Source organism: Lupinus angustifolius, chromosome LG04 (assembly GCF_001865875.1).
Source record: "Lupinus angustifolius cultivar Tanjil chromosome LG04, LupAngTanjil_v1.0, whole genome shotgun sequence".
Lineage (NCBI taxonomy): Eukaryota > Viridiplantae > Streptophyta > Magnoliopsida > Fabales > Fabaceae > Lupinus > Lupinus angustifolius.
Window position 1 is genome coordinate 2,575,996 of NC_032012.1, and position 11,716 is coordinate 2,587,711.

The 11,716-nt window shown below is 31.9% G+C and overlaps 2 protein-coding genes across 2 annotated transcripts; both read right to left on the minus strand.

Moving 5' to 3' along the window:
• Positions 1,378-2,983, minus strand: LOC109344539 (probable sugar phosphate/phosphate translocator At3g11320). The gene is made up of 4 exons (XM_019583304.1): positions 2,978-2,983; positions 2,689-2,792; positions 2,359-2,587; positions 1,378-1,855 (listed from the first exon to the last, which is right to left on the minus strand). Exons 1-4 carry the CDS (start codon positions 2,981-2,983, stop codon positions 1,709-1,711), a joined length of 486 nt encoding a protein of 161 aa, XP_019438849.1. The 3' UTR covers positions 1,378-1,708.
• On the minus strand, positions 3,746-9,429 carry LOC109345089 (proline transporter 2-like). Its single transcript, XM_019583870.1, has 7 exons — positions 9,213-9,429; positions 8,481-8,705; positions 8,084-8,178; positions 7,671-7,860; positions 4,810-4,934; positions 4,242-4,457; positions 3,746-4,149 (listed from the first exon to the last, which is right to left on the minus strand). The coding sequence occupies exons 1-7, from the start codon at positions 9,298-9,300 to the stop codon at positions 3,772-3,774; spliced, it is 1,317 nt and encodes a 438-aa protein (XP_019439415.1). The 5' UTR covers positions 9,301-9,429; the 3' UTR covers positions 3,746-3,771.

Sequence of the window (11,716 nt, forward strand, 5' to 3'; positions counted from 1 at the left end):
TTTATAAAACTTTGAAACACTTTACTTCAAGCAACTCAGAAAAATAGCTTTGAAAGTTTGAGTTCAAGTTACTTAGAAGTGCAAAAAAGTATTTCAAAAAAGTGTAGGAAAGTTGTGAGAAAAGTGTGAAAGAGTTGTTCAAAGAGTTGTTTTCATTGTGAGTTTTAAAGCCTTTAAATAGGCTTTCAAATCACCCATTGTGCCTTTATAAAAGAGTAGAAATTGTTTGGAATGAAGACATTTTGTTTGGGATGAAAGTTTCAAATCTGAAAAACTGATGTAACAACTCTCAGTAATCGATTACAACATTGAGTAATCGATTACCCAAGTGTTCTGTCCAACAGTGAATTTAAAATTCACTTACAGTAATGGATTACAGCAATTTGAGTAACCTGTTACTCAACTTTAATAACACTGGTAATCTGTTACTCAAATACAGTAATGGATTACTCTGGGCAGTTTTAAGTTGGATAACTCTTTTTCTCTCACATGTAACTTGTTACTTGAATTAAGTAACCTGTTACACATCTTTTCAAAAATTGTTTTAAGTATTTTTCAAAGTGTTTCATTATTCTTTAAAAATGTTTGAGTATTACTACTTTGCATAAGTAAGAGTTTTAGGATAGAAATACCTATAGAGACTTATTCTAATCTTCTTGAAGCTTTAATCTTCTTTGTCTTCATAAGTATTCTTCATTTTCTTCTTTTTGGTGATGTTGGTGTCTTCATCAAAACCGTGCCAAGGTCAAGAGCAAAGATCTTCTTCACACTTTGGAGCTTATCATTTGAATTCACACTGGTAGATGAGCTTGCTCTTGCTTATAAGGACACAACACCAAGAAGAGTCAGAGCACATATAAGTCAGCTACTGATCCTGCTTCAAGAGTAAGCCTTTATTTTTGGTATGTTTTCTACAAATAATTTTCATTATCCTGGAAACAATCTTTTTGTTTGCTTGCAAGTTAAGACTGCATACATCTATTCTATCAGACTCCATTAAGTGGGTGCTCCGTGTACTGAGCCACCCTTCATTTGGTCAATGTATTTATTGTGTAAATAGAAGCAAAAGCCTGCCTTTTAAAGCAGCATGGGACAAGCATCAATCTGATCCTGATTTGAGCACTATGGTTCTTTTATTAAGTGGAAGAGACAATAGCAACCCTGATATCATGTCTTCAAAGAATTTGTCATAATATGTAGTGTCACAAAAATTGTCACTTCATTGAGGAACATGTAGATGATTAACAAGTACAATCTTGGTCACTTGGACTTCAATATCAATAAGGAAAGCTTGATTTTATTCTCTATATACTTTTTGAGTCTGTTTGTTATTATAGAACAAAGAATATCTCAGGAACAATCCTAGATGATCCAGAATGAGCAAAAAAAGAGTTTTATCATTAGTGTGTTAATAGTAGCTACCACTAAAGATCCAATTTTACAATTGTCTATAAGTCCTAAAAGAATAAGCAAAAAAAGACATTTTTTCTTTGATTATCAAGCGGTAAAGGAAAGAATGATCATTTACAATGGGGAACCATTCATTGATGCTTTAAGTGTGGGGGCAAAGGATTGTATATTAGAATCAGAAACTCCTGATTCTGATTCAATAGCATGCAAAACAACTGTGCCTCATTGATCTTTGAGGTCACCTGTGCAGTAAAATATTATATGTCCATAGTTGACTTCGCAAGAATGATGAGCAGTATTACTTGCTTTGTTTTTTCCCTTCGCTGTAAAGTACAACTCCACATACTGTCGGTGCATAACCCATCATTCCAGTGACCGAGACTGGGTTTCTAAATATTAGAATTGAAACCATTACTGCTACAGCCCCTTTAGCATTCCCTAGTACCTGTAGGAGCTAGTTCTTTTGTTAGTTAAAATATCAATTCAAAACACTTTAAGCATATTAGCCTAAACAAATCACTTGGAGCAAATATTATATATTGGACACAAGAAAAATGCATATTTTGTCTGCATATCTTGTCTGAACACTAATTTATATGAAAGATTTTAATCAACAAATCTATTAATCACCTTAAGATCATACGCAACAATTCATAGCAAACTTGGTCAAGGATTTGCGTAGCTGAAGATATCAATATTAGATCATTTGGCAAATGGAGTCAACATATTTGATCATTTAGAAAATGAGGTCAACTTCTTGCATAGTTAAATAGTACAAGCTGATATAGACGTCTCGAACACTTGCCAACAATAGCAACTAGAATAATCAATGTATGACAAACAACAATGTAAGATGTTAACTCCCAACTCATGCATGTTTGTTGGAGTGAAAATTAAATTTACAAAAAACAAGAGGGCCATGAGTCAATTTGAATAATCGGCGCATACCTGAAGAGTCAGAGCACTGGTATGTTTTATGACCAAAAAAATCGCGATGTTGAAAAAATATGCAAGTGATGAATTGAATAGCAGATACCAAATGATCTTGACATCATCTCTAGCAAGAGCCACTATGGTCCCAATTACATTTTCTTCCATTATCAATGAGGCAGGAAGAAGGAAAACCACAGCCATTGGAGCCATGTAAAGGAGAAGGTTCATTGAATTCAATTTCTCTCTGAAACAGATGAAGTAGAATTTCAGTACTAATTTGAATATATGATCAGAAAACCAAATAGAGTACATTGGTGATTATTGAATTAGTATGGAGTTCCTTACCCTTCAGAAGAAAGCAAAATTCCTTGTAGCACTGATTTCAAGGCCCTTGCACCTGTAGCGGCAATACATATTATGAATCCAGATAAATGGAAACTTGGTTCACCCTATGACCAAATAGAAGAATAAGAAGCCATATTAGATGAATTTCAGTCATATGTGTATCAATTTGAGTCAGTTTTATACATTGTCACTATATCATTCATATTAAATTGTATGCATGCACCACGTATGGACTGTTAAACAAAAATTTAATAATGATGGATAATTCCTAATAATGCAAAGATATTACACTCATGTTCTTTTATCCCAACAAAACATGACTGATATGAACGAATTAAATTGAATCAAAAAAACAATTGAATTAAAAAGAAAAAAAACAACAAAAAGGTGAGTTTGAGGATAACATCATTATTTTCAACTCCACTAATTTGGATTCGAGTTTTGAATTTCGAGTTCAGAATTATGCACAAACTCAACCCCGATTTACCTTGTTGTCATTCCTACTTATAAGACATAGAATTGTGCTTGGATGTTTTTTTAAAATGATGAGAATTTCAAAATAATCAATTTTTATCATTTTAACTAGAATCTACTTTGAGCAGCTTTTCATTAATTTTAATAAATTTTCAAATAAAAATACAAGTTAATTTTAAAATGGTCCATTATTATAATTGTAAATGGTTCTAATATTAAACAAATACATAGTTTAATTTTATAATTTAACTAAAATTGACCAACAAAATAATGGGTGTATACCAATACTATGTGTATTTCCACTAACTTAGGGGTCGAATAGGCATTAAGCTAAGCAGTGATGTTATATCGTCGTTAGTATTGGGGTTTGATGTTTCCTTCGATCTCAAGGCTGAAGTGAAGGTTAAAGTATGCATTGAGACTTAGTTCCAAATTGTGATGCTATCTAGGTTCATAATCGAAATTATACAACTCTATTCACTCTACAGCAAATTCACTCTAAAAATAGTCTCACCTATTAAAAAAATAAAGTAATACAAGAAGACAAAATCTTAGTATATTCCTTTTATGAATGAAAGCATCTGAAACACTAAACAACTGAAAATTTTATCACACATTAGCAAAAACATGGTATGTTTTGGAGTCTACGACAATAAGTCGTATGGCTGCAATTGTTGCTGCAAGCGATGCCATGCTAAATAAAACAATGTTAAACCAGTGCCAGAGCTTTTGTGAAGATGCAAGTTTGTCCCCCATTGCCACTAGGTACATATGGTTTGCAAGAATAAATGTAAGGGGAAATGTGCTGATAGCCCCCGTGAGGCTCATGAAATCTCCAAGGAACGGGAGTAGCGCTGCCACGAATGTATTGAAGATCAAGTAGCCACCTCTTACCATGAACCGAAATGACAAGTTCTTAATATTCAGTGCGCTTCCTTTGATCCCAAATTTAGTATCCCAAAACTCATACATAGGGCTAGCAAATATCTAATAGAAGCAGAAGAGTGGGTATTAGGCCAATGAAACAATTTAAGTTTAGCATTCAAGAGTGGCAAGTATTGTAGTTTAGATGGAAGTACATGCAATGCAATGACTGCTTGAAGAAAAGCTGAAATATGGCCTAAGCTCTTCACCCAGACTGGACCGGTCACATTATTCAGCAAATAGGTTCCGGTAGAAGATCCATAAGCCCAGTATCCGGCAAAGATAATCAAGAAAAATGGAAGAAGTCCAATGGTGAACTGAAACTTCAGGGCTTTCATCATGTTCTTCACAACTGGTTCCCTAATCGTTGCCTGCAAGGTATATAACCAGGTAACACTCAACTTTCCAGAATCAAATACACAAACAAAACAATGTTATGTATCTATATATTAACTTAATTAAACTTGACACATGAAAACGTGTGAACATGATCTCTATGAAGTGAGTTTGTCTTTAAAGTAAATAAGCAAATAACTATTGTGTTTACAAAGGTGCTTATAGAATACCCATCAATGAAATCCTCACATCAGTGGTGGGATTCAAACTCATGTTCTTGTGAATTATGAGCCGAATCCTTACCGAGTGAACTAACCTTTGTTGACGCACTTTATAAGAATCTCACTTTATAAGAACTTTTGCTAACTTAGTAAGCTTCTCTCTTACCTGTATCTCAGGGACCATGCCAGTATTAAATGCGAAAACAAGACTAGCAGAAGACCCAATTATGGTAAATGCTTTACTTGCACCATCTCCTGGAATGCTGTAATCTCGAGCTGGTGATTGTATTCCTGATCACGTACACTAGTGGTTAGTGCACATTCACTCTGGAAGTGTATCTATACTAAAAAACTATACATTATGAAATATGCTTCTAACTGTATCCTAGTATATAAATTAGTAAATTTTAGATGGTCCTTATAAACTAAAAACGAGAAAATAGATCTGATGCTGCTTCTCAAAAAAATAAGATAAATAAATTACTTTATGCCTTGCATTTAAAAATAAGTGAATGTATAAAATAAATTAACACCAAGGGAAACAAATACCTCAAATTTATCAAGGAAGATATATGAAACATGAGATGAAATACTAAATATAATGTTGGGGATGTTTGAATATTATTGTATGAAGTTTCACATTACCTAATATTGAAATGGAAGAGAGAAAGTAATATTATATATTGAACTCAACTTCCTTGTTATAACATGCACCAACAATTGGTATCCGAGCCAATTAGTAGATGACCCCTAACCGGGCATCGGATTCATTATGAAACTAATATGGGTTGTGGCAAAAGAAGGTGAAGGACTCATTGGCTGAACAAAGTCTGTCAAAGGCATTACGCGAGGATACTAGATGAGTTGAAAGAGAAGGAAATATGGTTGAACCGCGGTGGGGACCACAACTATGTTGGATCCGAACCCCTTAAGTCCACTTATTGGATTGGGACCAAGGTGGAGACAGAGACTCATGTGCTAAGTTAGATTCTGAGGCAGGTATTGGCATCATGGTGAAGGATATTAAACACTAGTGAATCCACAAAAGCATAAGGGCGCTAGTTAACTAGACATTGGCTTGAATGCAAGATGTAATACAAGCATTAGTATCATGGTAGTCAAAATCAAGATTTTACTTACGTTTGGGGGAGTAAAAGATCGTAAATGTGGGATCGTAACACAACTCATAATATTCTACTTATTAATAGATATGTATATAAATAAATTCATATATATATATATATATATATATAAAATACTAGAGATAAATCCAAATCCAAAATCAAAGCATAAATTGCTAAAAACATATTTCCAAATTCAATCTTAAAACATAAGTTAACTCTAAATCTAAAAGTCTTAATGCATCTAAATCTAATACAACAAATTGTTCACATTAAACTCTTTATAATCAACTTCCAATAGAGCTTCATCTTCATTTTCTTCTACAACATCTAGAGAAGGATCATGATCAATATCTTCCCCTAGTATTTCTATGTAATCATTTTCATTGCAATGGAAAGTGGAAATAGAGATGGGAGGAACTGCATTTTGGAGTTGTGGAAACAGAGAAGGGAGACAAGAGAACATGTGTTTTGCACTAGTGGAAAGTGTTAACAGAGAAGGGAGAAGGAGTGAGCATTTTGACGTTGGTTGTGTGTTGAAGCTTAGCTTTGGACTTGTGAAAGTAATGGAAAGTGTTGTTTGAATCTGGACTGCAATTTAGTGTTTCATTAACCCAGGTCTCAAATTGGGTCCAGAAACGGGTTGCGACTCAAACGACACAATCTAGGAATGGTGGAAGCGTCGATTTCATGCGTCTATACAGAGTTTTCATGATTCTGCCCTCTAACTAGCTCGTGCCTGGGATCAAGCACGACTTTACCTTCTAAAATCGTGGACTCATGTGATTTCACGAGTCAACAAGCAATTTTGGCTACTATGATTGATAGAGATACAAGGTGTGATACGAACATTAGCTTGGGTTTAAAGGTGTTGCACAGGCATTGGTTGACATTGATGCAAGGTGTGTGTTATGAGTATATTCCTTATGGTGGAGTATGATAGTTCTTTTGAACTATGATTGTTAGAGTAGACAATGGTAATAGCGATTGAGACTTTTCAAGGAAGCTTCAAGGTTCAACTTGACTGAATATTGAAGAGGGTGGTTGTTGGTGAATAGAGGTTCCATAATATTAAAAGGCGTCCTAATAATAGAAAACTATGTGGTATGCTCCGTTAGACGGCGGCACGTGAAGGTGCACAACAAGTTTTACAGAGCTAGGCTCTTGGTAACATCATCAAGTATACTAAAAAAAGCTTATGTTGAAGGGGAGCAAATTCTCATGTGGAGGAACTGTTAAAGAGAGTTAGGGAAGGAACAAGATATTTGTCTATTACAATCTAAGTGGAGATTGTTGGAGATGCTTGAAATATATTATTATATGAAGTCTCGCATTACCTAATATTCAAATGAATGAGAGAAACCAATGTTATATATTAGACTCAAACCTCTTGTTATAACATTGCACCAAATATATGCACCAACATATAAGAATGGCATTCTAACTTCTCAAGAATGAAAATAAGGAACAAGTGCAGAGATAATCTGATTAAGGATGGAAGGTGTAGAAAATGTAAGATTTGAACAGTAATTTCAGATGTTGTATGCTATAGTATTAATTACCGAGTCCTAGAGAAATTAGTCTGGTTTTACTTAAGATAATTTTTTTTTATTTTAGAACTCACTATCATTTAAAACTACATAAACATGATTATAAAACTTCTTTAAGTAGAAGGGCACAGAGGAACAGAAACCAAGCTTTGGATCACTTGCATATAAATCTCTCCAAGTATAGAGTACATATTCATAAAATGCATGAGAACTTTTAGTTTACTATCAAGTTTTAGAAAAATATTTGATAAATTCTCAGAGAAAAGGTGCATCATCAAGTCGAATTGAGTTAAAGAAGTGGTAAACTATTGTGTGATTAATGTGCAATCACATATATAACAGACATGAGACATTACCATCTTTAATTGACAGCACAACTGCTATAAGAACATAAATTACAGTGAGGATAGTTGAAACTCCCAACCAAATTCCGAGAGCTGAAAGATGAGGAACAGAAATGGCAAACATTCCGCACGCAACTCCAGCTATGGTAATACAATATGGAAGCTTCATCTGATCATCATCTCTAAAGAGAAAATAAAGAGCCTGCACCATAATGAACATAATTTTTTTAGAAAAAAATAAAATATGTTCTTAAATAGACAATCGGAATAAACAGATCGTACACTATTCCACAAAGCCAAGACAGGGAGATGCAATTACTTTAGAATATATTGTAGATGATTTCAAAAGAAGTCTAGTGGAGAGAAATGTAATTTTGAGCTCATGACCAGAAAATAAATACTTGGTTCTTAAAAGTGTATCTCACTTTCAAGGCTGAACCAGCCAAAATGATATAGCCAGTATTTATCATGAAAAGATTGACATACTGCAAAGCCCATGTGAGAGCATATGCTTTCCTACCTGCAATAAGAGTAAGACAAACATACATAAGTAACACAAAAAATAACATGAAAAAGTGAAGAGTAGTTTCTCCCATAGTTACATGATTCCCTCATTTAACCTACATATGGGTACCAGATTCAGCATACCGTGTACCGCATACTAGGTTCCATACAAAAAAAATTATTTGTGACAATAATAACGTAAAAAGTTGATGAACCACATAGAACCAGGTAGTGCAAATTGAAACTGGCACCACAAACCATGTAAGTATGGTTTCTCCACTTTGTGCAATGTTATCCTTTATTTTTGTTTGGCCTTACCGTATATGTGTCTAGCAAGATCTCTATATCTAATGTGTCTCACCCCTCCATGTTCATGGAGCTTAGCAATAAGACTATTTGCATAGAGTGAAATTGCAGTGGCAAGAACTAGACCAACTACACCCCCTACCCAACCCAGCGGAACCATGATGCTCCCGGAATATCCTAGTACATAAGCACTGTTCACTCCGGTGGTGAGGATAAAAGCTACTTGAAACCATGAATCTGTAAAATAAAAAACCAAAGTAAATTAGACAAAAAGATTATAATTTGTTAATTTTCTATAAAGTTTCATTCATTGGCAGACGCAAAATCATTAATTTCTCATTTCACTAAAGTCCAATTTCAATTTATAAACATGTACTTGCTTATGTCACATTCAATTCTGAAAATTTGTAACATATAATTGAAACACCAATCACACGCTTCAGTTATAATCAAACTATATAAAATAATAAGAAGACAAAAGACGCAATCCAGACAGATAACAAAGTACAAGTCATAACCAATAACTCATATTTAAACAAATTGAAAAAAAAAATACAAAAGTGTTTGGCAGTATTTTGTATAAAAAATTAGATTTAACATTGCCCCAAAACAAAAATGCATGTAAAAAGAGTGCTTTCAACATCTGTTGTACTTTCTTGGTACATTAAAGATGGGAATGATTCTGTGAATTCGACAATGAGAACAGAAAGTATCTAACTATTTCGAAAAAGATTAGTTCATTACCGGTGCTAATTTGATGAGCAGTATCTGGTACTTCAATGTCCACGGTAGCATCTTTCGTAGAATCATTTTCAGCGTTGCTCTTTCCCATTATTTTATTTGGATGACGTTGCTGTTAATGATGTTTTTTAGCACCGTCGCATATAAGAGGCAACCGTAGCGTCACGCGCTAGCTGGTTCCCCTTTCTCTTATGTATCTTAGTACAGACAGCGCAAATGAATGTGACAACTTGCAACTCGTCTTCTTTATATATTATATTTTAGAACAAACTGTGCTTTGTTCAAGTCAATAACTCCAACCGTCCAATTATATTTTCCCATTTTAGCATATTTTATTCATAAAAAATGTTGAAACCATGATTCCTCCTTTCCCATTTTAAGTACATTTTTGGATTTCATTATTCAATGATTTTTATGATTATTTAATGAGAATAAAATATTTAATTGTTTCGGGTCTTAATTTAGTTTTTAAATTTACTCATTCATCTCTATGAATTTTTATTTTAAGATATTTATCTATACTATATATAAAGTTAAAACATAATATAACTACTTATATAACATAATTTTCACTTACCTATTTTATCTTTATAATTAATAAAATTATTATAATATTTTTTCAAACAATAAAAATATAAATGAAGGTTAGAGAAAGTTACATCCACTAAATATATTAAACAAACAATGCATTTTTTAATAATATCACAATTCATTTTTTCAAAAAAAATTATAATATCATATACGAAAAAGTGATATAATTCCCTAAAATGAAATATATAAAAATTAAATATTTAATATTAAAAAGTAAAAATGTGGGTTGGTAGATACGGAGTGACTGCCGACACGCTAGTATATAAAAATCCAAAACTTGAAATAACTACCATTATCATCCTATTTTTCTATTTTGTCTTTAATGTTTTTTATTCTAAAGTAAAATCATATAATCCTATATAACTATAATTAATACATCTTACTTTAAGTTGGATATTATAATAAATTAAAAAATTATAACATGAAATACATCCAATAAAAAAAGATTATAATTCTCTAAAATAACAAATAAAAATTCATACTTAATATCATAAAATAAGAATGCGGGTCGGCAGACACGAAGTGTCTGTCGACACATTAGTATTATATAAATAAAAATAAATAAAACACATATCAAACAATGAATAAATTTAAGAAATAAATAATCTCAAAAAAAAATGATAGATATTTTATTCTTTTAGTTAAATTATGTATGTAGTCTGTCCTTTTGATCTATTGAACTTTAAAGTGTGGATATCACAAAGCCCAACTTTATTAACAATTCGGAGAGAATAATTAATTAATAATAATAAGTGTAAATTACAATGATATATCTGAGTTTAAGTTAAATTATATAAATTACTCTCATTTTTTTTAGGTAAATTACAATGATATATAAATTTTAGTGAAATTATATAGTTAAGGGTTAAAAAAGAGAATGATAATATAGTTAAGGGTGAAATTATATAAATTATTTAAAAAAGAGAATGATAATATATGTAATTTCACTAAAATTTGGAAGTGTTAGTATAATTTATAATAATAATAATAATAATAATAATAATAATAATAATAATAATAATAATAATAATAATAATAATAATAATAATAATAATAATAATAATAATAATAATAATAATAATAATAATAATAATAATAATAATAATAATAATAATAATAATAATAATAATAATAATAATAATAATAATAATAATAATAATAATAATAATAATAATAATAGTAGAGAACTTTGGTGAGATTGGGGTTTTTCATTTGCACTGTGAAACGCATTTGCGCGATAATCAGGTTACCTTCATCTATTCCATTCTGAATCATTCTCAATCCTTCCTTTTTTGTTATGAATCTTAATATCTTATAGTTCAGCTTTACGTTTTTTTTATTTTATCAGAATTCAATTCACATTGTTGCAGTACAAGTACTTTTTTTTGTAGATGATAGAATGTCGAGTTGAAAATTTTTATTTAAGAAATTTTGATTGTTGCCTGGACATATAGGAAATGTTTGTTAGTTGGGTTCTGGAGGAGAAGAATAAGATAGTAGAAGTTTCAAAACTATCGTGTTTCATGTCTCTCAAGCCTTCTCTCCACTCTAAAACTTAACTCACAGAAATAAACCCTTAGGTTCTGATTGTGTGTTGAGTTATGGAGGTGAAGGAAAAGGGAAATGAAAGCTTCAGAGTCATTTTACAAGTATATTTCATGACTCTGAAACTTTTCATTCATTTCCCTCCCAAACTCAAATCGCAAACAAATCCTTAGAAGTATAAAATATGCAGTAAGTGTAGGTTTTGAAATGGGAGGGGTGCAAGGTGTAATTGAGATATGTGACATCCCGGGAATGCGAATATAATTAATAATCACACTGACCATCCCTGAGAGAGGTGAGTGTGTATGTTGCTCTATATGATCTTGTGATACAATGATTCTCCAAGTGATTGTAAATGAGATTTTAATTTT